Source organism: Onychomys torridus, chromosome 4, assembly GCF_903995425.1.
Source record: "Onychomys torridus chromosome 4, mOncTor1.1, whole genome shotgun sequence".
NCBI classification, from domain to species: Eukaryota; Metazoa; Chordata; class Mammalia; order Rodentia; family Cricetidae; genus Onychomys; species Onychomys torridus.
Window position 1 is genome coordinate 140,023,227 of NC_050446.1, and position 26,915 is coordinate 140,050,141.

At 46.6% G+C, this 26,915-nt stretch overlaps 1 protein-coding gene across 1 annotated transcript in view; it reads right to left on the reverse strand.

The window, feature by feature from the left end:
* Chmp4b (charged multivesicular body protein 4B) overlaps positions 1-20,709 on the reverse strand; it is a 41,323-nt gene extending 20,614 nt beyond the window's left edge. Inside the window, exon 1 of the mRNA XM_036186592.1 lies at positions 20,359-20,709. Coding sequence (XP_036042485.1) covers positions 20,359-20,548 — 190 coding nt within the window. The 5' untranslated portion in view covers positions 20,549-20,709. The remainder of the gene's footprint in view (positions 1-20,358) is intronic.
* Between the last annotated feature and the right edge of the window lie 6,206 nt (positions 20,710-26,915).

A 26,915-nucleotide genomic window follows, 5' to 3' on the forward strand; every position in this document is an offset into this window, starting at 1 on the left:
ATGCAATCTAGGGACTTCTGCCAATTTTTTGCTTAGTTTGGTTCTGTATGAACACAGCCTTACCATGAAGGCCAGGCTGGCCTGGAATCTGTGATCCTCCTGCCCTCTGACTGCTGGGACTACAGTGTGTGCCACGTGCTTGGTTCAATCCATTAAAAACAAATAACTACAACTACTAAGAGCACAGGATCCAAAGGTAACCGTTACCGTTTCGGGGTATATATATCACAATGCACAGGCCTATCGCCATCTCAGAGTCCACCTCCGGGTCTCGAACCCGGGAATCTCAGGAAAAAAAACAAGAGGATGCCCAAGCAAGGTACTTTTCACGGTGTTACCATTTATACAAGTTTCTTAACAGAAAAACTACAAGCAAAAAGGTGACAGCCAATTCCTTCCCGAGGGAATGGTGGCTGCCGTGAAGGCTGCAATCAGTTCCCAGGCACAACCTCTGCTCTGTGCTAAGCTGTGTGGTCTGGTCCTGCCCAGGGGAAGAAAGCTCGACCCTCCTCCCTACAAGCCAGTCCTGGGCGAACAGCAATTAGCTTGGGTGACCAGCCTGGGCTGAGACGGGGGAACCGCCTGCCTTTGGTTTCCGTTCCCAGGCTGGGACACACGGTTTCTTTTCCAACTGGCTTTTCTTCCTCTGCTTCTAACTGAATCCATGCCAACAAAAGCCCCCTTCTGCCTGAGCGAGCATGAGTGCTCTGGCGACTGAGATGTGGACAGAGCTGGGGGCTGGGAACACTTGTGTGGAAGTGAGGAAAGAGGAATGTCAGCAGAAAGCGCTTCCAGTCTATGCAACTGTTAGAAGATCGGAGCAAGAGACCTAAGCAGCCCGCCCTTCACGAGTCAGTCAGTCCGTCCCAGGGAGAGGGCTGCAGAGCCACACCATTCCCCTGTCCAATCGGCAGCAGGAGGCAGGGGTCAAAAGAGGCTCGCTTCTGGGAAAGGGCAGCCGCTGCTTGGTCCCTGCAAAAATAGGGCCCAGAACTTCAGAGTCCCGGAACCATGAAGCATGTCTCCCTTTACTCCGCGGCAGCTTAACTAGAATGTGTCCCGCTCTCTCAGGATCCCGGTACACAGCAAGTGCTCAGAGACAAACACTCCTGCACAGAAGTTTAAGCCCTGGGCACGAGGTTCAGCAGACCCCGATAGGTAGCCAATGAAGGAGTGGGCCTAGGAGCAGAGAATCCTGGTCTCCGCCTCCCTTGAGGCCCTGCTTGGGCTGGGAAAGCACACCTGAGCAAAGCAATATGCCAGATCAGGAACCAGGAGAGATGAGATGGACAACTGCTTTCCTAAAGCCCAAGCCTTGGCAAACAGACTGCTTCCCTATCACAGGGTGGGGTAGGCCTGTTATCCACAGCTCTGGAGTGATTGGCTAGTCATGAACACATGACCTCAGCAGCCAATCAGAATCCTCTGTAGTGAGTTTTCTAACTCTGGTGGAAGAGAAAAGGAGGTAGGAGGAATTTTCCTTCCAGGAACAAAACTATAAACCATCCTGGCCAGCTGCCATGACTAGGCTTGGAGGAGGGAGCCAAGAGAATGGAGGTGACTGGCAGAAGATAGTCTAGCCCTACCCTGCCCTTTCCCACAGTCCTGTGAGCCAATAAACCCCTTTGCTGCAGAGTAACGAATGCCAACACCTCTAACTACAGCATCGCAGGCCTGGTGCGCGGCTCAGCTTGCAATCCCAGTCCTCAGGTGATGGAAGCAGGAGGCTCTCCTGACCAAGGCCATCCTCAGGGAGTCCCAAGTCTGCCTGAGGTACTGAGCCCCTGTCTTCAAAGAAAACCAAGACAACTGCACATAGCAAGTGATGGGGCTCAGTTCCTCTGACTCCAGAACCCTTCCACTATCCTGTCTGTTTTGAGAAACAGATCACTGTAATAGCAGGAAGGAACCAAACATAAGAACAGGTTTACATAAGAGTAAATGCAGGGGCTGGAGAGATGCTCAGTGGTTAAGAGTACTGACTGCTCTTCCAGAGGACCTGGGTTCAACTCCCAGCATCCACATGGCAGCTCACAACTGTCTGTAACTCCAGTTCCAGGAGATCTGACGCCCTCACACAGACACGCATGCAGGCAATTCGCCAGTGCACATAAATATTTAAGGAGTCAACACAGAGCAGATTAACAGTAAAAGTGTACTTAATGGCACAGGCCATACCTGTACTAGTCATTAAAATGGCAAGTTTCACGTTTTGTGTTACACATATTTTTACCACAATTAAAACAGAAAGGAGGCTGGAGATGCAGCTCAGGTGACAGAGTATTTGCCTAGCATTTGCAAATCTCTGGGTTCCATCCCCAGCACTGCAAAAATCAAGCATGGTGGCACACGCTCATTATCCTAGCCCTTGGGAAGTAGTGGTAAGAGGATGAGAGGCTGCATTCCAAGTCTGAGGCTGGAAAGCACTTGGTCTGCATTCGCGATGCCCTGGGTTCAATCTCCAGCACTAGGACCAACAGCAGACTGGTCATGAGCCCACCCCCTGATCTTCCCTAGAAACACAGCAGATAAAACATGTCATGTATGTGAGAATAACAAAGCTGGAGGACAAGCTCCAAACTGCACAGAATGCACAGACATTGAAATACTGATTGAAAATGATCTCTGCTCCCTTCAATAAGTCACAATGGTGCTTCACCACAGACTGGTAGTATAAAAAAGAATGCAGGGCTGGAGAGATAGCTCAGAGGTTAAGAGCACTGACTGCTCTTGCAGAGATCCTGAGTTCAATTCCCAGCAACCACATGGTGGCTCACAACCATCTGTAGTGAGATCTGGTGCCCTCTTCTGGCCTGCAGTCATACTGTATACATATGTATACATATGCTGTATACATAATAATAAATGAATCTTAAAAAAATATTAAAAAAAAGAATGCGGAGTAGGAAGTGATCAGAAAGGAGGATTCCTGACCCAGCACAATGTGTTGCCCTAGAATCTGAGCTCTTGGGAGGCAAAGACGAGGATTACCATGGGTTCTAGGCCAGCCTGAGCTAAGTAAGACAAACAAACAGAAAAGAGTGCTGAGGATAGTTTAGATGGTAGAGTGCTTGTTTAACACACAGAAGTGCTACATTCTAGCTTCAGGATCACATAAATTGAGCACTGTAATACACATCTGTAATCTCAGCAGTATAATCTCAGAAGGTACAGGACAATCAAAAGTTCAAAGACATCCTCAGTTATACAGTGAGTTCAAGCCAGCCTGAGCTGTCTCAAAAGCAAGAGGTAGGAGATGAGATGGCTGAGTAAATAAAGACTAATGACCTAAGTTCCATCCACAAGACCTACACAATAGAGACAGAACTGACTCCTACAGATGTCCTCTGACCTCTACACATGCACTGTGGCACGTACATGTGTACATACATACGTATGTATGTATGTAAAATAAATATAATTGTTATGAGTAAAGGACAGAATAAAGACATTTAAAGGGGGAGAAAAGGATTAGGTGATGGCTCAGAGGGTAAAGCAAGTGCCGCAGCCTGAAGAAGGGAGTTTAGATTCCCCAGAACCAAGGTAAAAAAGCAGGTGAGAGCTGGGTGGGTGTGGTGGCCCACGCCTTTAATCCCAGCACTTGGGAAGCAGAGGCAGGTGGATCTCTGTGAGTTCAAGGCCAGCCTGGTCTACAGAGCGAGTTCCAGGAAAGGTGCAGATCTACACAGAGAAACCCTGTCTCAAAAACCAAAAAAAAAAAAAAAAAAAAAAAAAACCAAAAAAAAAAAAAAGAGGTAATTAGGGAGGCTGGAGAAATGAGGAGCTGCAAGACTCCCCTCCCCATGCCACTCCAGTCCTGTCCCCCCCATCCCCCATACACACCAGGTATGGGCAATGGCCAAGGGAAGGCCATGTGAGGACAGAGAGGGATAAACTCAGATAATCCCTGGTCTTTTTATTTCTAAGTCAGGGACTCATTAGAACCAGACTGAGCCATCGCCTCCTTCCCTATCGACCGTCTACACATGTGCCATGATAAGGCTGCAGCATTCAGACATCAACCCAGGGTGCTGGGATACCCCAGGGTGTTGCCTCCCCACACTGACTCCACCTTTATATAGGAACCTTTATAAAAGTGGGCACCAGGAACCTAATTTGGACCTGGCCTTCCTCACTCCCACTGACCAGAGAGCCATATACCCTGGCAGCAGTTAAAACCTCCACTATTCTTCAAGAAAATAGATCAGAAAACTTGCTCTTGGTCTGTTTTCACTTAAGAAAAAGAAAGCCTCTTGTTTTAAATTATCCAACCGAAGAAAGCAAACATTCACGCCATAATCTCAGATATGTAGTCTTACACTCTGAAGATGCAGAAAAGTCAGCTTCTGGGAGCCTGGGACCAGAGGAGAACAGGGACTGCTTGTTTTTCTGCCTGCCTGCTTCTCAGGGAGGAAGGTGAGGCTGGAAAACAGAAGTACAGCTCTGAGCAGAGCCGGCACCTCTCCACAGAGCACTAGAGTGCAAAGAGTCAGCTGGGAGGCGAGGAAATGGCTCAGCAGTTAAGAACACTGACCCTTGAACCCAAAGCCCACAGGCACTACATGCACACGGCACACAGACAGATGGACATGCAGGGAAAATACCCATACTGAGCAAAACAAAATTAGTACTTTTTATCCTTATTGGGGGGGGGGGGGAGAACCCACTGGAAGAGGCTGAAGTGTGAAAGTTATTTACAAACCCTGGAAGGACTTGGGGCATGCAGGGTGGGGGACACTTACATAAATGTCCATATAAATTCTTATACCCACTCCTCTCCTAATGAGTGGTGGTAGTTCCTCTTCTAGAAGCTCTCAGTCCTTCTGAATTTCTCCCTTGGATTATAGTCATAACCTGATGTGCTAGAAGTATAAGACAACAGACAGTATTTCCAGGCTCCCTTCAATACCTAGCACTGTGTACTGCAAGGGTCTGAGAAACACCTGTTGAGATAAACAGTCTCCTCCAAGTCCTGAGTAGCTGGCTATAAGGTCAAGACTACCAAGGACAGAGACTTTAGACAGCTTCAAGGGAAGGGAGTTGTTTACACAGGTATTTATTGATAAAAATGTAAGTTACATTTCAATTACTTACTTCCTTTTCTTTTTCTCTCTCTTTCTCTCCCCCCCCCCCTCTGTTGGAAGAGATGGCTCAGTGGTTAAGAGCACTGGCTGCTCTTCCAGAGGACCTGGGTTCAATTCCGAAGAACCACATGGCAGCTTACAACCACCTGTAACTCCAGATCCAGGAATCTGGGGCCCTCATACAGGCAAAACACCAATGCACATGAAATAAAAATAAGCAAACCAATTTTAAAAATTAAAAAAGGAAACCCCCTATATACAGCTATGCCAACTTTTTCTCAAGTCTCTAAATCCTCCCAAAGTGGGTTAAAAGGGAGAATTAGTCTGATCCATTGCATGGGGGGAAACTGGGACAGAGTAAAAGCCAATGTCTTCTTAGCCTTGTCACAGAGAAGAAACGTAGCCATGGCAGCCCCTGAGGTTTGGGATCCTCCACCCAGGCTATGCCAGCCGGCCAAACCACCTACAGCCACTTAGAACTCCAAAGAAAACAAACCCCAAAATAGCAACTGTTCATTCCATCTCTTCCGTGCTGGCTTGCTGCACAGCAGCTTTTTTTCCCCAACCATCCTGGCTGGGTTGGCAATACTGAGCCACAGTGCCAGTCTGTCTATCAGAAAGCATCAAGGCAGGAGAACTCAGTCTGCAGTGAGCTATGTCCCTGTTAACAAGCCACCTAGCCTCTCTGGGCCTGGGATATGTGACAGAATGAGCTCTGGAGTTCTCTGACTTTCCAAAGCTTCTCAGGAGAAACAATGTACTGTGCAAGTTAATAAAAAGAGAGAACCACTAGGATGGGCACTACTTGGGACTTGAGGTTTTTAAAGGTCCTGATTTAGAAGCAAAGAGGAAATGTTTTCCATATTAAGAGGCTTAACTGTTCATGGTGGGGCTGGGCCTTACAATGATGCCTTTGGAGAAAAGCCTGCTCCTCTTCCTGACACTCCCAGCAGAGATGGTGTCTCAATCACTGCCTGATATTAGAGCACATTTAACTAAAAACACTCAAGGTAGGTCAACCCTTAATAACTGGGCCCTTTCTCCACTATCCTTACACAGGAGACAAATCCTCTACACCTGATGACCTCATAAGTGGGTCAGTGAGGAAGTAAAATCCTGTCAAGGGATGTATCCCTAGTGCTTAACTGGTCACTGTTAGAGTTTTGTTCAGTAAAACCTGAGGTTGTTCAAACCAAAAAGAAACCTGTGTTTGATTCACTAAATGGTTAGCCTGTTATGGATCCAAAGAAAGCTTGGGAGCCAGGAGAAATGCCCTCCTGAATCTGAGCTGTTGCCTAGATCCAGGCTCAGGGGAGCAGCTGAAAGCCATTATCCAGCTCTAGCCTCTGAACTAAGGAATCAAAATGGAAACATGTCAGCACCTTCTACAAAATAGCCTGTGGCTGCCCTAGACTTTATAATGAGCAGGGTTATACTGCAAGCTGTCAACCAACAAAATGAGGGCTGAGCTACTACATCCTTTTACACAGCCAAACTGCTTGGAGCAACACCAGGTTCTCCGGAGGTTCCAGTAACGTGGCACTTGTTGACTCTAAGAATGGCAGAGCATAAGGAGTCTATCTTCCTTTTATTGCTGAAAAAATAAAGGCCCAAAGGTGAGAAGGCACTTGCCCCAAAATGCATAGTATTAGAACCAGAACCTGAGTGCACAGTATCTTGAGGCCTCAAGGCTCTGACCTTTGTGGGCAATGCAGGGAGTAGTCAGAGGCAGGAGAGCTAGGAGGTTGGGAATTCAGGTTATTCTGTGAGTAAAAGTCTGGACTTAATTGAAAATGTATAGTTTTAGAAACAGAGGTCATGTCGTCATCCAAGAGAGGTAACTGCCTCTGCCTTGGATCAAAAAAAAAAACATGCAAGGAAGATTACATCATTTTTAAAGGGCTGGAAAGATGGCTTAGCAGTTAAGAGCACTTGCTGCTCCTGTGGAGGACCCAGATTCAGTTCTCAGTACCCACACAGCAGCTCACAACTACCTGTAACACCATTCCAGAGGATCTAACATCCTCTTTTGGCCTCTATGAGCATTAGGTGTACACACAGTTACATATATACATATAGGCAAAAACACATATGCAAAATAATGTGTATAATTTGTAAAGCATTTTAAATGATTTATTTATTATTTTATGTGCACTGGTATTTTGTCAGCATGTATGTCTGTGTGAGGGTGTCAGATCCCCTGGAACTGGAGGTACAGACAGTTGTGAGCTGCCATATGGATACTGGGAATTGAACCAGAGTCCTCTGGAAAAGCAGAGCTTAACTGCTGAGCCATCTCTCTAGCAAACCCCACCCCCTCCCTTTTGTTGTTTTATTTAAAACAGGGTTTCTCTGTGTAGCCCTAGCTGTCCTGGAATTCACTCTGGAGGCAAGGCTAGCTTTGAACTCAAAGATCCACTTGCCTCTTCTTTCGGAGGGATGGAATTAAAGGCATCCACCACCACACCTACTCATCTCTCCCCACCCCCTTTTTTTTGAGACAGGGTCTCTCTATATATCCTGGCTGCCCTGGAACTTGCTATGGAGACCAGACTGGCCTTGAATTCACAGAGATCTGCCTGCCTCTGCTTCCCAAGTGCCAAGATTAAAGGCACATGCCAGCACGCCTGGCTTATTTTTACTATTTTTAATTGTGTGTGATTATGTGTGTGTGTGTGTGTATGTGTGTGTGTGTGTGTGTGTGTGTGTACATGGATGCCGGAGCCAGAGGTTTCAGATTCCCCTAGAGTTGGAGTTACAGGAGGTTGTGAGCTCCCAAAGTGGGTACTGGAAACTGGCCTTGGGTGATCTTGAATACTAAGTGATCGCTCTAGCCCTAGATCATACAATTCTGAAGACCACAGCTAACCAGGTGAATCAGACAGGCAGCTGAAAGTGAGCCACACAATAAATACCAGGAAGCCATGAGCCTGCTAGTTAAATGAGGGTGGGTCAAGGCTGTGTAGCAAGGACTGGCCTGCTACCTGCGGCATGCCACTTGATAAAGCTTCAGGGGGGTGGGGTGGGGTGTGTGCTGTTCTTTCTCTGTTCAGCTACCCAAGATGTGCTGGGCACAAGGAAAACCAGGGCAAAGTAACAAGAGAAAGAGTCGTGATGGCTGGAACTCCCTTACAAGAAAGCAAGCAGCAGCTCTACCCACCGTGTGCTCACAGGCAGTGATGGATAAGAAGCCCTTCAGAATGCTGCAGAGAGGTAACCGCTGGTCCTCACATAGTGTAGGTCAGAAAGTCCCTCGGTACATACCTCAACACAACTCAAGTTCTTTGACTTCGCACCTAGGGCTTTCTGAGGCAGACTGTAGCCTGCCTCACTCTCCTCACCCTCCCATAACACATGGCATATGCTAATCATCTCTGCACCCTGGCTTCCACAATCTCTGCCTGGAATGGTCCTATTCTTTAGTTTCTTCTGCACCCCATTCATCTACCAAGACCCAGCTCAGAAACACCCCCACAAATGCATACTCCCTGGCACTGTCTGACTCTCCCAGTTGGAAGTCTTCTGTCTCTTGCCACACTGTGACTGAATACCAATGGCAGTATACTTATTTGAGAGCTAGCTGGATACCTCTACAGAGTCACAACTGTATCCCAGATGGCCCATGCAGACAGTTTCACAGTGTGCTCAAAATGTTTGCGGAATTGGGTGGAACTTAAAACTACCAACCTATTTTCTTTGCCATCATCATCTAACAGAAATAAATAGCCCACCCTGGGAGCTATCCAGGAGCCCAGCTCCTAGCTCTGGGAATGGCTAGCTCTTTTTCTGGGATGGTTTGTGTGGCCTGGCTTGGCCTGGCCTCTCTGTTTCTTACCTCTGAACTAAGAATAATGGTTCTTGTCAGAGAAGCTGAATGTTTTGAGATGAGCAGCTCTAGAAAGATTCTCAAGTTCAAGGCCATTATTTCAAATCCTCTTTAGACTTGTGTACCTTTTACCAACTAATGCTAGAAACTCAAAGCCTGTTTCCAGCCAAACGCCTCTTCTTTCATCACAAATCCCCTAGTGTGTAGCAGTTGAGAGAGCTGCACTGAGGACTCTTGGGTAGCCTGTGGGTTTTGTGTTTCCAGAGTGTAAGGATTTCCGTCTCAAGTGTGAGACAGTTCATAGTTTCAGGGAAAGCCCGGAGTTTCAGGCCCGCTGTGCTCTCCAGTGTCCTGGTAGAAATCACCCACGAGCCCACAGCGTTCAGTCAGCACCCCAGCGCTCTGTGGCTGCGCTCTAGCACTGCTTGTGCACTGACTGATGACTGTACCAAACCTTCATACAACCCCTCTGCCTGCCCCTTCTAGTGTGGTCAGATACAGCCCAAGGGGTGCTTCGTGGACACTGGCTGGGAAATTTTGTAGCTGCATTTTAGTATCTATTGGTACTAAAAGCACAACTATCATCACCGAACTGTTTCTTATAACTTTTAATTTAGAAACAGCTCACCCAACTTTTAAAAAGGGTCCCAGCTGAGGCTGGCAAGATGGCTCAGTGATTAAGAATACTGGCTGAGACAGTTTCTTCTTCTGTATAATCAGGCTAAAAATCACTACCTAGGCTGAGCTTTGTGGAGTATGCCTTTAATTCCAATACTCAGAAGGCAGAGGCAAGCAGTGAGTTCAAGCCAGCCCAGTGATATACAGTGAGATCCTGGAGAGAGGGCGAGGGAGAGGGAGAGGGCGAGAGAGAGAAATATGGATGGAAGGACAAAAATGAAATCATAACCTGGTGGCTCAATAGTACAGCATGTGCCTACCATGTACAAGGCCCTGGGCTCAAGAGCCTGAGTTTGATCTGCTCTATTTACCGTATGTATATGACTGTGCTATGGATACCATAAAAACCCTGTAGTTGCTTTAGGCGCTTACACTGTGAAGGGAGTATTATAAAAATGCATTCCCAATTATACTGATAATTTATGCATGTTCAAGGAGATGGAGTTCTGGTCTTATGAGAATATTAAAGATACCAGAGTCACTGTGATGCAGTCTACCTCAGAACACCCAAGGCAGGACTTAGTTTATATAAACTAAGCCTCACAGCTTTCTCATCTCTAAAATGGAAGACACCATGCAATGCACGGGGTTACTGAAAAGGCTAAAAAAAGGGATCAAATTTGTAAAGTGTGGCTTTTTTCTCAGGAGCAACAAGCTGAGCAGCAGGCAGAATGACGCCAATTCACTCCTAAGACATGGCCACAGAAGACTATCAGCAGCATTGTAACTTGATGTCCCAACCATCTAACTGTTGTAGGAAATTATTTTAAGGTGTGTTACTTTTGTTTATGTTGCATTTGTTTAACTCTGTGAAGCTGTGTTACTGTGCCTGTGTAAAACACCTGGTGGTCTAATAAAGAACGGAACGGCCAATAGCAAGACACGAGAAAGGACAGGCAGAGCTGGCAGGCAGAGAGAATATATAGAAGGAGGAACGAGAAGAAGGACATCAGGGGCCAGCTACACAGTAAGCCATGGAGTAAGAAACAATGAAAGGTATACAGAAATAGACAAAGGTAAAAGCCCAAAAGCAAAAGCTAGATGGGATAATTCAAAGTTAAGTAAAGCTGGTAAGAAACAAGCCAAGCTAAGGCCAGGCATTTATAAGTAATAATAAGCCTTCATATGTATTGATTTGGGAGCTGGGTGGCAGGACCCCTGATGTGGATATTGCTCTGTGTAAATAAAGTTCTGATTGGCCCGTGGCCAGGCAGGAAGTATAGGCGGAACAAGAGAGAAGAGAATTCTGGAACGTAGAAGGCTGGGGAGACACCGCCAGCCACCGCCATGAAAAGCAACATGTAAAGACACTGGTAAGCCACAAGCCATGTGGCAAAGTCTAGACTAACAGAAATGGGTTAATTTAAGATAGAAGAAGCAGATAACAAGAAGCCTGCCACGGCCATACAGTTTCTAAACAATGTGAGTTTCTGTGTGCTTTCTTGGTTGGGTCTGAGCGACTGTGGGACTGATGGGTAAGAGAGATTTGTCCTGATTGGGCCAGGCAGGAAAACTCTAACTACAGACCCCCCCCCCAAAGAGCAAAAGCAAACAACATCTCACTCCAGAACTGTCAAGCAATCAGTGACAATGAGCTACCAATATGTAAACTCTAATGGGGAAAATACTCCAGAGAAGTAAAAGCAATGAGTCTACCTGAGAAAAAAATTAAGAAATTAACAATCCCAACACTCAGAAGGCAGCGGCAGGCGGATCTCTGTGTTCAAGGCCAGCCTGATCTACAGAATGAGTTCCAGGATACTGAGGGCTACACAGAGAAACCTAGCTCAAAAAAAAAAAAAAACCAAGCAAAAACAAAATAAATACATAAATAAATTAGCAATCATTTAGCTTTTAAAAGTCAGCCCTGGGGTTGGAGAGCTCAGTGGCTAAGAGCACTTTCTGTTCTACCAGACTGAACCCCAGTTCAGATCCCAATTGCCTGTAATTCCTGCTTCAAGGCATCTGACTCCCTCTCCTGGCCTCTAGAGGCACCCACATGCATGGCAGGCAAGCAGACATGCAGAGACACAATTGTTTTCTTTAATGTCAGCCTTGTCAGTCATCATCCAAGTCACATGATCAAGTCTGTCAAATATCTTTGAGGCAGCCTTGTCTGAAGAGGCCTTCCTCTCTGAGCCTGTATAGAGAGAAAAGCAGCAGGGCCATACAGACAAATCCTATTTTGTGTTATCAACTATTGGATCTTATTAGGATTACATACAAAAAATTCACAGTTCTTGCTTATGCAGATAGTAAAGAATCCATTCCTAGGGTTCTTCATTTCTACTTCGGGAAGAGAAACAACTGTTATTAATTGATCTAACTAAATTAATGAAGCAAATTAATCATTGGAACAAGCAATGCCTTAAAATAGATCCCAGTGTTAATTATTTTATTACTAGACAGAGTTAAACATTGGTCCATTCTCACATCACTGGTGCTTCTGATGTAGATACAGCTTTGAAAAAGCACAGCACATAAATTGGGCGGTGGTGGTGCACATCATTAGTCCAGGACATACATACATACATACATACACACACACACACACACACACACACACACACACACACACACAACAAAGCACAGCATACACTTCCATGGTTTTCTTTCTAAAACTTTTTTACTGGGGCTAGAGATATGATGCAGTAACTTAGTGCACTTGTTGTGAAGGGCCTGGGTTCAGTTCCCAGTACCCACATAATGACTCACAACCATCTGAAACTCCAGTTTTAGAGGATCCAATACCCTCTTCTAGTTTCCATGAGTACTGCACAGACATACATGCAGCCAAAACACCCACACATATGAAAATAAGCCTTTAATATATATATAAAAAAAATCTAGGCCAGGCGGTGGTGGCACATGCCTTTAATCCCAGCACTCGGGAGGCAGAGGCAGGCGGATCTCTGAGTTCTAGGCCAGCCTGGTCTACAGAGCTAGTCCAGGACAGGCTCCAAAGGTACAGAGAAACCCTGTCTTGAAAAACAAAACAAAACAAAACTATTAATTCCAAGTAAATTCAAGCACTTGAATGTTCCTTTCTGCCGTCAGTCTCCATAAATTTCAAGGTTTCTCCCCTTTCCTCTATTCTAGCTCCTGCCACTGCATTACCAAGTTCTTGTTTTTTTTGTTGTTTTTTTTTTTGGGGGGGGGGGTTGGTGGGGGAGGGTGTTTTTTTGAGACAGGGATTCTCTGTGTAACAGCTCTGACTGTCCTTGAACTCACAGAGATCCCCCTGCCTCTGCCTCCCAAGTGCTGGACAAAGGTGGGTGCCACCATGCCCAGTACCAAGTACTTCTGAAGAACAGATCATCCTGTAGCCTGACTATCTGTTTATCACTTCAGGTAAATTGCAAACTCCTCAGGAGCAAAGAGGACAGTATCAGCACACCTCCCCACTAAAACATGTTTACTCATCACGTACAGGAATGGAGCCAGGTCCTAGCTGCTTTCTTTTTAAGATGAACATCTGAGCAGAACCTGGTGGTACAGATCTGTAATCCCAGGTCTTCTGAGGCTTGTGGATCACAAATCCAAGGTCAATCTAAACAATGCAGTGAATACCTATCTGGAAGAGCTGCTAAGGCTGGGGATGCAGTTCAGAGGACTTGCCTAGCATGTGAGACGTTGAGTTTTAATACCAAGCACGGAAGTGAGGGAAATGAAAAGGAGAAAAAAAAAAAAACCTTTTGGGCTAAGCATGGACTCAGTTGGTAGAGTGTCTGCATAATGTACAAGGCCTTGGTTGAATCCTCAGCACCCATAAACCAGGTATCAGTCATCCCAGCACCCCAGAAGCAGAGGCAGAAGGACCAGGAGTTCAAAAACAAACAAACAAAAAGTGTTGTGGAATATTTGTTTAACTATGCAAAGATGTGTTGCTGTTTTACCTTGCCTGCCTAAGGCACCTGATTGGTCTAATAAAAAGCTGACACGACAACAGCAGGGGAGGCAGGACTTCTGGGCAGGGAGAGTAATAGGAGGAGAAATTTAGGCTCGAGGAGGAAAAAAAAAGAGATATCAGGGAGATGCCTGGAGCCAGCCAGACACTGAAGAAAGTAGGACACACAGAATGAAAGACAGATAAAAAGCCCTGAGCAAGACATGGATGAATAGAAACAGGTTAAATTAAGTTAAAAGAGCTACTGGGACAAGCCTAAGCTAAGGCTGAGCTTTATTTAGGAGGTGGTTGGTAGCCCAAAGAAAAATCCAACTACAAACAGGGCTAAAAGTGTGGCTCACTGGTGTGGGGTGCTCGACTAACATACAGAAGTTATGAGGTTTGGCCTTTAATACTTAAAAACAGACAGAGCGCCCTTGGAATTAATTAAGTGCAAGTATCTATCTATGAAGTATTCAGACCAAAAAGACTTGGAATGTCACTGGGCCATGTTGGCACATACCTGTAACCCCAGCATTTGGGAGATGGAAGAAAAGTTCAAGACCAGCTGAGTTATAAGAGTGCGGTCTCAATGGAAATGGAAACAGAGTCCCCCAAGATGTATGATATCCAAATTGGTTTTGAAATCCCTCAAACTTTCCAAACATGGTGGCACAAATCAGTAATCCTAGCACTTGGAAGGTTAAAACAGAAGAATCACCAATGTGAGGTCAGCCTACGCTGCAAAGTGAGACCCTGTCTCAAACACAAACAACATCCCACAAAGCAAGATACTTTGTGGGTAAAAACACTTGCCATGCAAGAACAGCAACTTCAGTTCCAATCCTTAGGACCCACAAAAAAGCCAGATGTGGTGGTAAACACCTGGCGGAGACAACACAGTACAACAACAATACAAGCCTGCTGGCCTCAGTATGCAAGTGCGTGGGGCAGCAGAGAAAGAACGGAGATTGCGCCTCAAAATGCAGAGCTAAAAATGACTCCCAAAAGTTGTCCTCTGACCTCCACACAAACAACGTGGTGTGTGCACACGAGTACACACACACACCTCAAACTTTAAGGAACATACAAACTACATAGGAATTCCATAAAAACAATGGTTCTGCTTTAGGGAGTCAGGATATAGCCTCTGTGTCTGCATTTTTTTCTTTTTTTCTTTTTCTTATTTGAGACAGGATTTCTCTATATAACAGCCTTGGCTGTCCTGCAACTCACTGTGTAGACCAGGCCATCCTGGAACTCACAGCAATCCACCTGCCTCTGAATCCCAAGTGCTGGGATTAAAGGCGTGCACCACCACCACCCAGCTGTGTCCACATTTCTTTCTTTCTTTTTTTTTTTTTAAAGATTTATTTATTCATGTATTTTATGTACATGAGGGCTCTGTCTTCATGAACACCAGAAGAAGGAATCTGATCCCATTACAGATGATTTGAGCCACCATGTGGTTGTTGGGAATTGAACTCAGGACCTCTGGAAGAGCAGTCAGGTGCTCTCAACACTGAGCCATCTCTCCAGCCCATGTCTGCATTTCTAACAGACCCCAAATGTTCCCATAGGCCACATCAAACACCAAGAATGTATAGCAACTAGTAAATTTTGCAATTGAAGAAGCCAATGCTCATAAAGATAAGGAAACTTGGGCAGGATTCCAGAGTACCAAGAGGCTGAGGCTGAGGCAGACTGTGAACTTAGGTCTTCTGACCCCAAACCTAGCACTAATCTTTTGATCTAAACATCACAACCAAATAGATATATACAGCTTTCCTTTGTCCTATATGGAAGAGGGAGGAGGTAGAGCTGGAGATACCAGCTATGGGAGAATCAAGCCAGGCAGGTACTCATGTTAATTTCAATCATCTAACCTTCAGCGAAGACTCCTTAAAGGGCAGAAAGGGGGCTAGGGATTTAGCTCAGTGGTACAACATATGCTGCTCAGAGTGCATGTGTGTGTGTGTGTACGCACACACACACAAAATACAATTTTTTTTTTTTGTTTGAGGAAGATCTGGCTTGGTGATCGGGGAATTACCTGGCCCAAGAGCTTGTACTAAATCCTTAAACAAATGGCATGACCCTGCATGTTCTGAGCTATGCTGTCAGACCTCTGCTGGAATATTCTGAGTATTCAGATGGGTGAACAACCACAAAGGGTAACAGAAGGAACAGAAACTTCTGTCTGTCCTAGAGAAGTGCAGGCTTGAAACATAAGCACCAACTTTCTCCATCAGCCATGGCAGAGAGAGTTCAGACCCGTCCTCTGTGGCCCATGGATGCCAACCCACCCTAGTTTCCCAGTTCACTGTTGTCTAGTATCAGACCCCAAGCTCTGTGACTTCAGCCCAGGCTGCTTCCCCATAGGAGACCATCCAACCTGATCCAATGTAAGCCTTTCAGGAAGACAGCTCTCAGCCCAGGTAGGAAACATAATCTCACAGGCAAAGCTGTCCAAGACAGACTAAACCATAACACAGGCCAGAGATCCTAATGCAAATCCTGTCAGGGGTTGGAGGGTGGTTCAATCAGAGGTTAATCACTCAGCAGGAATGCAGCAAAGGGAATCTGGGCCCTGGATGGGTGGCTGGGTGAAATGAACCAGCCAAGTCCTGAGAGGAGTTACCCCCTTTTACAAAGCGGGTGAGACTCAGGGTGAGGGAGCTTCAAGGCACTGATGAAGGTAAGAGGGAAAGCTGCATGAAAACAGCGGAACTGTCCGCCCAAACCACTGTGTAGACTTCCTCCTAGAAAAAGCACAATAAATGCCTGCTGACTTGAGCCTGAGATGCCTCTTCTTGCTGTGCTCAGATTTCCCTTCCAAATGTAATCATCCATCCTCAATGACTAACCTAAAGCACCTGTTGGTTTAGTCCAGGCTTGCCTGGAACTAGCTATGTAGTCCAGGCTTGCCTTGAACTGGCTACCCTTGAACTTGTGACTCCTTGCTTTAGCCTCCTGTGTGCAGGGATTCTGAGTTACAGATGTGTACCACCACATCTTTATTTTTTCAGTGTCTCTCTGTGTGTAGGACAGCTTGAAGTCCAGGCTGGCTTCAAACTCATGGAAATCCTCCTGTTTCAGCCTGAGTACTGGGATCAAAGACCTGTATGCGTGGACCCTAACAATAAATGAACTGATTTGCTTCCATTAATCTACAGAAATGTACCAACACAGGGTGTGACTACCGGTCTCCATCACTTAATCTTACACAACTGTGTGTAACTAAAATAAGGCCCTTCCGACAAACTCATTTCCTCTTTATTAAGAAAAGAGAAAATCTGAACTACCTAAAGGAGATACTTCCTTAATTAGCTATCATGCCATAAAAAGGAAAGAAACTGGGACAGTAAGTTGGCTCAACAGGTGAAAGGCACTTGCCTGGAAACCTGCTGGTCTGAGCTCACCCCAGCTCCCGCTCCCACGGTGGAAAGACAGGACCAACTCCATCAAGCTGTCCTACACACAGAGAGACACTGAAAAAATAAAGATGTGGTGGTACACATCTTAACTCAGAATCCCTGTACTCAGGAGGCTGAGGCAAGGGGTCACAAGTTCAAGGGTAGCCTGGGCTATACATAGCTAGCCCCGCCACTGCCCATACCCCCTTAAAAAGATAAAACAAGGAGCTGGCGAGATGGCTCAGATTGTGCTTGCTGTCCAAGCCTGATGAACTGAGGTTGAGCCCCAGAACCCACAGAGAAGTGGAGGCAGAGAACTGACTCCTGAAGGTTGTCCTTTGACCTCTCACATGTATGCTGTGCTTTGAGTGCCTCCAAATAACAACAACAATAGTAACAATCATAACCATAACAATAACAACTTAATTTTAAAGTAAAGAGGCTGGAGAGAGAACTATTTGCTTAAGGGTGCTTGTTGCTCTTACATAAGGCCTGAGTTTGGCTCCTAACACCCACATCAGGCAGCTCACAAGTGCCTGTAACTCCAGTTCCAAGTGATCCAATGCCCTTCTACAGCCTCCCAGAGCACATGCACACATGTGGTGCACATAAACACAGAGGCACACACACATACACATAAACAATAAGTAACTAAATCTCTTTTTAAGAAGATTGGGGACCAGGCGGTGGTGGCGCACGCCTTTAAAGCCCAGCACTTGGGAGGCAGAGGCAGTGGGATCTCTGTGAGTTCGAGACCAGCCTAGTTAGGACAGCCAGAGCTACACAGAGAAACTGTCTCGGAAAAAAAAACAAAACAAAACAAAACAAAAACCCCACAAAAACAATGAACAAAGAAAAAGGAGGGGGTGGAAAAAGAAGGGAAGAGAATCTGAGCTATATGATCAACTTTCTGGGGAAACTAACAGAGTACTGTCTACAAAGGTGTCCAAAACCATTTGGATGGTTCTTGTAGGTAGGCCTTGACCTGAGGCTAGTTTCTAGTAACAATTAAACCATATAAATCTGATCCGTGATAACTATCAGTCAAGTGCCTTACTTCTTGTTCTTTTATACATATATATCTTAGGTAATCCTCACCTCAGCAAGGCAGAAACATTTCACAAGTGAAGATAAACTTAGGTCTCCTGGATGGCAGGGTCTAGGTCCTGGTCACTTCTCCACAGTGTGTCAGCTTTCTCTCTACAAGCATCTTGAAAACCAATTCAGTCACCTTTACAACTGCAGAAACTAAGCTAGCCCTAGACCAAGAGGCCTGAGTTATTGATCCCTTACCATATGGCGGATGCTGTGCTTGGAGTCCTGTGGGATGGGGGAGGATGTACAGTGACACCCTCCTCCACACCACTGTGAAGAGGCAAGCTTTCCAACATGCAGACTAACAAAAACCAGGACTAATCACCGCTGGAGAAAGAGGGCCCTGATTAAGGGAGCGCTGTCAGAGGAAAGAGCTGATTAACCAACACAGCCCTCTTCTCCTCCACAGCTGCAACTGGTGTCCAGTCCACAGATAGAAGCCTGCAACTTCCCCACAAGCCCCTCCCACTCTCCAGAGAACAGCCAGATGCTGAAAACTCTTACCAATGATTAGGACTGGCTTCAGAATAACACCCTTCAAAAGCTTTCCATCCACGTAGCATCCAAACTCCGCTGCCAGTCAAGGCCCATCCCCCTCTTTTTATTTACTCCACTCTCCCTCAATCACTATACTCTAGATACAGAGACCTTTCAGTTTCTTAAATCTTGCCAACTCCCCAGCCATCCCTATGCTGATCTCCCAGGCAGGAAAAAGCCCCCCAAAGCTGGTTCCTTCAAAAAGACTCAGTTCAAACTAACTATTCAATGAGGCTATCCCTGACCATCCCTACCAAAACAGCACCCTCCTACTCACTGTGAACCAACTTCTTCTTGTTGAATGCTCCTCACTGACATCTCCAAAATGGTTAGTTCCTTCACTTAGTGTCTTGCACGCCCCTACTAGCTCTCTTTTAGAGAAAGGGTCTCTCTTGTTGGTCAGGTTGGCTGTGAAATCACTCCATCAACAAGGATGACCTTGACTCTCTTGCCTCTACCTCCCAGGTGCTGGGTTACAGAATGACAGGGACATGCATAGCCAGTATCTTGTCTCTCTCTGTAAAGTGGGGGGCTGTTTGGTTCCCCTCTATGAATTTGACTGGATGCTATGGGTGCTCAGAAGTTCCAGAATGTTTGCTATTATCGAGGAGCATCCTCAGGATAGACCATCTTTTTTTTCCTTCTGAAACAGGGTTTCTCTGTGTAACAGCCCTGGCTGTCCTGGAACTCACTTTGTAGACCAGGCTGGTCTTGAACTCACAAAGATCCACTTGCCTCTGCCTCCCGAGCACCGGGGTTAAAGGCGTGCACCGCGCCCCCCCCCCCAGCTATGGATAGACCATCTATATTATGAGAAAACATCAAACTGGGTATTATAAATCCTTTCAGAGGGGCAATCCACTAGTTCATGATCCCAGCACACTGGTGACCTTCTGGGTTAAATAGTTGTTTGTATGATCCTAAATCCCTCTCACCTTTGGCCCACATCCACGCTATGATTCATGCTCACATTGCTGTGACAAAAAGCAGAGCATACTGACATTCTTTACAGTCACTAAAGCACTTTCATTTCCTTAAGAAAACTACAAGGCACTTTCTTAGACAGACTCACAACAGGAAGTAAGGATGCCGTCAAGTATCAATCAACAACAGCACTACACGGGCCAATGGAGGCACAGATCCTCCTTATTTCTGGTTCAGGAGGGACAGGAAAGTGGTGAGTCACAGGAGGTAAGGTTACAGTAAATACGGAAGCTCCGAGGAGGCCTGGATATGAGGCAACCAAAAGAGAATCACGGTGCTGGCAACATCTTGGGCCTTAGAGGCCAGATCCTACCGAGCGGATGCGGAAACTGAAGTCTCAAACTTGCTCAATTCCACTCAACAAGTGAACAGAGTGGATCTCCTCACTCCCCAACCCCCTTTTCTCTCCGTAGAGGAGGCTTTTCCAGAAGACTCCTGAGTCAGAGGCCGAAGGCAGCTCAGGCTCCACCAAGGGCTAGGAGCAGGGCAGAGGTGGACCGAGAAACACAGAAATGACAGGGTGGGGAAAAGAAATGAGCCAAAGTGGGGGTGGAGGCAGTGGCTGGGAAGGTGGGTGAGGCCAAGGGGAGCGGAACGCAGTCAACAGCGTGGAACAGCACCGAGTTACAGTGCTCTGAGATCTGGGTCAGAAGAGGCCCGGCAGGGTGGGGAAGAGTTCGGAGGGAGTCTGATGGTGGGAGTGAGCCGGCTCAAGGAGACACAGAAGGGAGTCAGGTGGGAAGGGGTCCCGGGCCGGGAGAGGCACCGAAACAAGTCAGACAAAGTGGAGTGCGGGCCTGGGGAGCCTTAGGAGCGGCAGTGGAAAGTCTGATGGGGCCGGGGCCGCCTCACCGCGTTTGTTTTTGGTGCCGTGCTTCTTGGCAGCAGTCAGCTCCTGTTCGATCTTCTTCTCCAGGAACTCCTGCTTCTTGCTTAACATCTCCTCCGTGTCCCGAAGCCGCTGGATGGCCTCCTGGGGGGTCGGGCCGCCCTTGCCCGCCTTACCCCCTCCAGCCCCGAACAGCTTCCCGAACACCGACATGGCTGCTGCTCGCCGCGCCGGCCTCCGGCGCCTGCTCCGGCTCAGCTCGGCTCCGGCGCCCGCTCCCGGCCCCGCCGCTCCCCGCAGCCGCAGGCCTCGCCTCCACCTCCGCCCCGCAGCTGGGCCCGGCCGCGCCACCTCCCACAGGCCCCCACGCCCGGGCCCGGCCGGCGTCAGGGCAACGCGCCGCTGACTACAGCTCCCAGAACACCACGCGCCCGCAGCCCCTCGAGTCTAAGGGAGGACCGTGCGCTGCATGCCGGGAGTCCGAGTCTTCCGGCTCATGGCGTACAACGGCGCACCTTTTTAGTCTCGCCGAGGTCAAAGGGCGAGGTGGCATGCTGGAAAACGTAGTCTCCTTGGAATGTGTTCTGTAGGGGCGGGAGAACAGGAAGAGAAATAACCATTACAAAGAGAGGGATTCGTTGTATTGCTCGGCGGTAGAGGCCTGGGTTTAATTCCCAGCCTGCAAAACACATGATCATATTTGATTCTCATAAGCAGTTTATGACAGATGATGCTGTCCCTGCTCTGGAGCCAGGTTTTCGTGTAGCCTAGGCTGGCCTTGAACTCCCTATGTAGCAGAAGCTGGCCTCGAATTCTTGATCCTGCCTCTGCTTCTGGAGTATTGGAATTACAGGTCTGTGCCAGCCTGTCCGCCTGCTGTTCCTATTTTATGGGTAAGTGAATCAAGCTCTGGAAACCGACCGACTAACTAGCTTACTCTACCAGCCCAGTTGGTGGTCTTTCTATCCTTTATTCACCTAGCAGACTTTCCAAAACCTGAGAAAGACTAGCCACCTTAGCAGTGGATTCAACTGCAAAGCTTCAAAACAGCCTTGAATACTGACTTGGGCAGTTACTTCTTCCTTTCCACAACATTAACTTTGAAATAGTCACAGGTCCTCTTAAAAGTGAGATAGGACATACAAAGGGCTGGCACACAGCAGGCTACAGGCACTCAAACAAAAATGTGTATTTTAAATGACATGGCAATTCATGCTGGTAATCCCAGCTCTTGGGAGATAAGAGGAGTATGAGTTCGAGAACAACCTGGGCTACAGAGCAAGTTCCAGGTCAGTTTCAGCTAGACTCTAGCCAACAGAGAGGAAAAAAAAAAAATCACAAACGCTTTTAAGAGACTTGTGACGATTCCTGTTTGGTTGTAAGACGGGGTCTCCATGTGTAGTCCAAGCTGACCGCAAACATGTCATCCTCCTGCCTCTGCCTAGAGCCTCCTGCACTGCATGTTCTAGGGCTTCTGATCATCGGTTATTACTGAACCAGAAGGAGAGCCTAGCACTTTCAAAGTTCGCATAGGGTCAGGTGTGGGGGCACACGTGCGTGCCTGAATTCTCATCACTTTGAGATCCAGAGTCCAAGGTCATTCTCTGCTACATAACAAGTTCAAAGTTAAGCTGGAATACACGGAACCTAAACTTTGTCTGGAGGTGTTTTATGGCACCATGAATTATAAAACATAAGTCACATTTGTATCTATTCTAATAGAAAATTTGCTGTGTTTTATCAAAATTTTTAAATTTAAAAAAGAAAAATAACCCATCTGTTAGGCAACATCATGGCACAGCCCATTTGGATCTGAGCAACCTACCCCTCACCACTTACCTCAGTCATGCTGCTCCCAGCACTCAGAAGAAAACACTTGCCAGTTTAGCCATGTCCCTCAAAGCCTGTGAACAGGCAGATGCCACAAATCTGCCACCAGCCTCACATGCTATTGAGCTAAACTGGTTGACAGCAGAGTCCTCGTGTCCTATGTCCTAACAAGTTGATGTCAGCTTTACAATACTAGGATCATTGGAGAGGAGGAAGCCTCAGTTAAGAAAAGGCTCAGTGAATATCGGGCTGTGGGCAAGCCTGCAGAGCATTTTCTTAATTAGTGATTGATAGGGGAGGGCTCTGCCCATTGTGGGTGGGGCCACACCTGGGCTGGTGATCCTTGGTTCTATAAGAAAGCAGGCTGAGCAAACCATGAGGAGCAAGCCAGTAAGCAGCACCCTTCTATGGCCTCTGCACTGGTACCTGCCCTGTTTGAGTTCCTGTCCTGACTTGCTTAGATGATGAACAGTGATATAGAAGTGTAAACCAAATGAACCCTTTCCTCCCCAACTTACTTTTGGTCATGATGTTTCATCACAGCAATAGTAATCCCTGTAAAATGAATCCTGGAGCTAGATATCAGGGTGAAAGCTGAAAGATCAGAGAAGCAGAGCAGCCAGCCACTAGTTCTTACCTCTACAAAATCTTCAGCTGAAAAGGAACTGACTCCTGTCTCCTCCTGCCTTATATTCCTTTCTCTGCCCAGCTGTATCACTTTCTGTCTCAACCTCCGATGTGCTGGATTAAAGGCATGCGTGCCTCCCAAATACTGGGAGCAAAGGCATGAGGTCCCAAGTGTTAGGATTAAGGTGTGTGCCACCACTGCCTGGCCCCTATGGCTAACTAGTGGCTGCCTGGCTTTGCCCTCTGATCTTCAGGCAAGCTTTATTTGTTAGCGCATACACAAAATATCACCACAAACCTCAAATGAGATACCCTGGGAGTCCAGAAAATCATCTTGGGGAGGGATCATAACAGAAAACTCAAATTTAGCTTGAGTACTCCTCCCATACAATTGGCATTGGTCACTGGGGAAGAATTTTGAACCTACATTGGGACTCTGTTTTTAAAAGGGTGCTGAAAGCCAGCTGCAGTGTACCTATCTGCAGTTGGCCTTTGGAAGTCTGACACAGAAGACCACAAGTTCCAGGCCAGCTTGGCCTTCATAACAGAATTCTGTCTCAATCTCAAGAAGAAGAAGAAAAGCTGAGATCAAGTCATGATGTCTGCTTAAGATGTGGAAAACATCATGGAGACACGTGGGTAGCTGCCATCTTGCCTGAGGACTTAACTGCCATGGCAAGACTCACAGTGTACATTGGTTAAAGACTGGAAAGCCTGGGCTTCATTGTTCTGGCCTTTGAGGCAAGTTCAGGTCCTTTTTAAAACTTCGATCAACCACTATTATCTCATGTGACAAACAGGGCTGTAGTACTGGCTACTTCCCAGGCTCAGTTCCCAGCACCCATGTGATGGCTTACAACTGTAAGACCTGTTCCAGGAGACCCAGAGCCCTCTTCTGACCTCCATAGATACCAGACACACATGTACTACAAATACATTATGCAGACAAAACACTCATACAATAAAAGAATTTGTTTAAAAAAAAAAATGTCAAAGCTAGCAGGGGTTGGTGGCACACATCTTTAATCCCAGCACTTGGGAGGCAGAGACAAGTGGATCTCTGTGAGTTCCAGGACTTCTGAGGGATGGTCTTTCTATATGCTGTGAGTATGTGTTGCTCCCATTGGTTAATAAATAAAACTGCTCTAGCCTATGGTAAGGCAGGATAAAGCCAGGTGGGAAATCCAAGCAAAGATACAGGAAGACGAAAGGAGGAGTCAGAGGAGATGCTGTGTAATAGATGTAATAGAACTCAGGTAAAGCCATAAGACATGTGGCAATACATAGATTAATAGAAATGGGTTAATTTAGATGTCAGAGCTATCTAGCAATAAGCCTGAGCCACAGGCCAAACAGTCTGTAATTAATATTAAGCCTCTGAGTGATTATTTTATTAAAAACAAAAAACAAAAAACAAAAAAAAAAAACAAAAACAAAAAACAGCTGATGCCCGGGTGGGACCTGATGGAACCGAGAAACTTCAGTCAACACAGGACAGTCAGGGCTATGCAGAAAAACCCTTGTCTTAAAAACAAAACAAAGCAAACAAAATGTGTTGAAGCCATGTGAAAATAATAAGCACAACCTGTGTTACCTTGAGTGAAAAAATCCAGGCACAAAACTCATGGCAACTTTCTGCCTATTCCTCTCAAGTGCTGGAATTATAGACATGAACCACCATGCCTGGATGAATCTCTTTCTTCTTTACTTTTCCAGTGCTAGGGATCAAACCCAGGGCCTTTGGTGTGTTAGGAAAGCACTCTCCCACTGAGCTAAATCCCCAGTCCTACAAATCTTTGTTTTACATCCAAAATAATTTATTTATGTCAGGCATATTGGCTTACTTCTTTAATCCCAGCACTCAGGAGGCAAAGGCAGGCGGATCTCTGTGAGTTTGAGGCTAGCCTGGTCTACATATCCAGTTCTAGGTCACACAGGGCTACATAGTGAGATCTGGACAAATTCTGCAATGGGGATAAGACAACTAGGGGGTGACAGGGAGATGTGGGCTGGAGGGGCCTGTGTGCGACAGTGATGGGCTCAGCCAAGTCCATGTGGACCAAGTGACAACACACCAGAGGGGGCACTCGGGCTGCCTTGATGACCTGTGACCCATCCCAGGACCTTCACCCAGAGACACCCACTCACTCACCAAGGGAAGGGGCTGCTTCTAAGTCCACAGCGGATGGAAGGAAGGTCCATGTGTGAGAGCCAAAGTTACATTTTAAGTTTTAATTACTATGCCTAAGAGATCCATGAAAGAGCTGGGCAGTGGTGACGCACGCCTTTAATCCCAGCACTCGAGAGGCAGAGCCAGGCGGATCTTTGTGAGTTTGAGCCCAGCCTGGGCTACAGAGTGAGCTCCAAGAAAGGCTCCAAAGCTACACAGAGAAACTGTCTCAGAAAAGAGAGACAGAGACAGAGACAGACAGACTGAGACAGAGACAGAGAGATCCACGAAAGAAAAACATCTCTGATCTGCAAGCCCCTTGCTCAAGGACAGACAGTTCCTGAAATAATGTTTGTGGGAGATGACAAGCCACATGTTTTTCACCCATCTGCACTGATGTGCTTGATCACATATGGATAAGAGGTTCATAGGCAGGAAATATGTCAGGATGTCCACTTGCCCCTGATTGGACCTTATGGGAAATGTAATGAATTATGGGTTTTTGCCAGAGGCCATATCAGAGGAGCAGCAGGTGGTGATTGAGGTTCAGGGTGTCGGCCCACCAGGAGAAAACCCCTGATGGATAGTCTCCATTAGGCAAGGCGCCACCCCCCAAACACCAGACTGTCTTTTGCTTTTCCTGTCCTTTAGCATGCTTGCTGCGGCTCTCTCTCTCTGGTATCTGGCATGGTTGAATTGGGTGTGGGGAAATTCCCCACTGCCTGTAAGGTAGTATTTATCTCTTTGGAAACTTCCTGTTCTTCTGGGCAACTTTACCTGGGAATTACTTTGAAGATGACTTCCTCCCTAAGCTCTACCTCCTAATTGATAATAATATACAGAGTTTTGATGAATGAAAGTATATGCAAAGACATTCTTTTCAGCCAAGACTTTTTGAGTTCCACCTTAGAAGCTGCTTTAGGTAACAGCTCAGCTTAATGATTAAAGGAGAACAATTGAATTCTCAGGAAGCCAGACTGGCCCTGACTCTCTTAATGCTTGCTAGATCCTTGTGCCCATCCTGCCCTCAGTTCTCCTGATATAAGAAACTAGAGATAGGGCCGGGTGGTGGTGGCGCACGCCTGTAATCCCAACACTCGGGAGGCAGAGGCAGGTGGATCTCTGTGAGTTTAAGGCCAGCCTGGGCTACCAAGTGAGTTCCAGAACAGGCAGGACTATTACACAGAGAAACCCTGTCTCGAAAAACAAAACAAAACAAAACAAAATGAAGAGCCGGGAAGTAGGTGGCGTACACCTTTAATCCTATCACTCGGGAGGCAGAGACAGGCAGATCTCTGTGAGTTCAAGGCCAGCCTGGTCTACAGAGCGAGATCCTAGACAGGCACCAAAATTACACAGAGAAACCCTGTCTCGGGAAAAAAAAAAAGAATGAACAGCTGCTTTTTAGAAGTACCTTGACCTCAAAGAATCCTTGTGGAAGACAGTAATTGTTTTGCCAAAGGGGCTTTGCAGCCATATCATGACTTCACAAGATGCCTCAGGCACACCTGAGGCTCTTAATTATTGTGTGTTGTACACGATACATAACAAAGGACTAGAGTCACGGAGGCAGGTGATGCTCTCCTTCAGTAAGACATGTGAATTAAGATTAGGGACCTTAGTATGAGGAAATCCTTTGTGTAACAATCAATAAATACATCTTTGTAAGCTGTTCAGAGTCCAGTCCAGTTCAGTCCATCAGAAGAGGCTAGACCTTCCTGCTGTCACATGGGCCTTAAAATTTCATCATGGAGTGCCTTCTTTCATCAACCAACAATGGAAGAACACAGAAAACACGAAAGAATAGAGACTAAAAAAGGAAACTATCAAGAGAGAGTGTGTGTGTCTTTTCCCCTAACCCCACCCCCTCAGACAGAAAAGTCTAATACATGCTGACTTTGTGGGTTTCCCTTATGAGCCCTCTGCTGCTGGAGGCTGGCCCTCCAGGTAGTG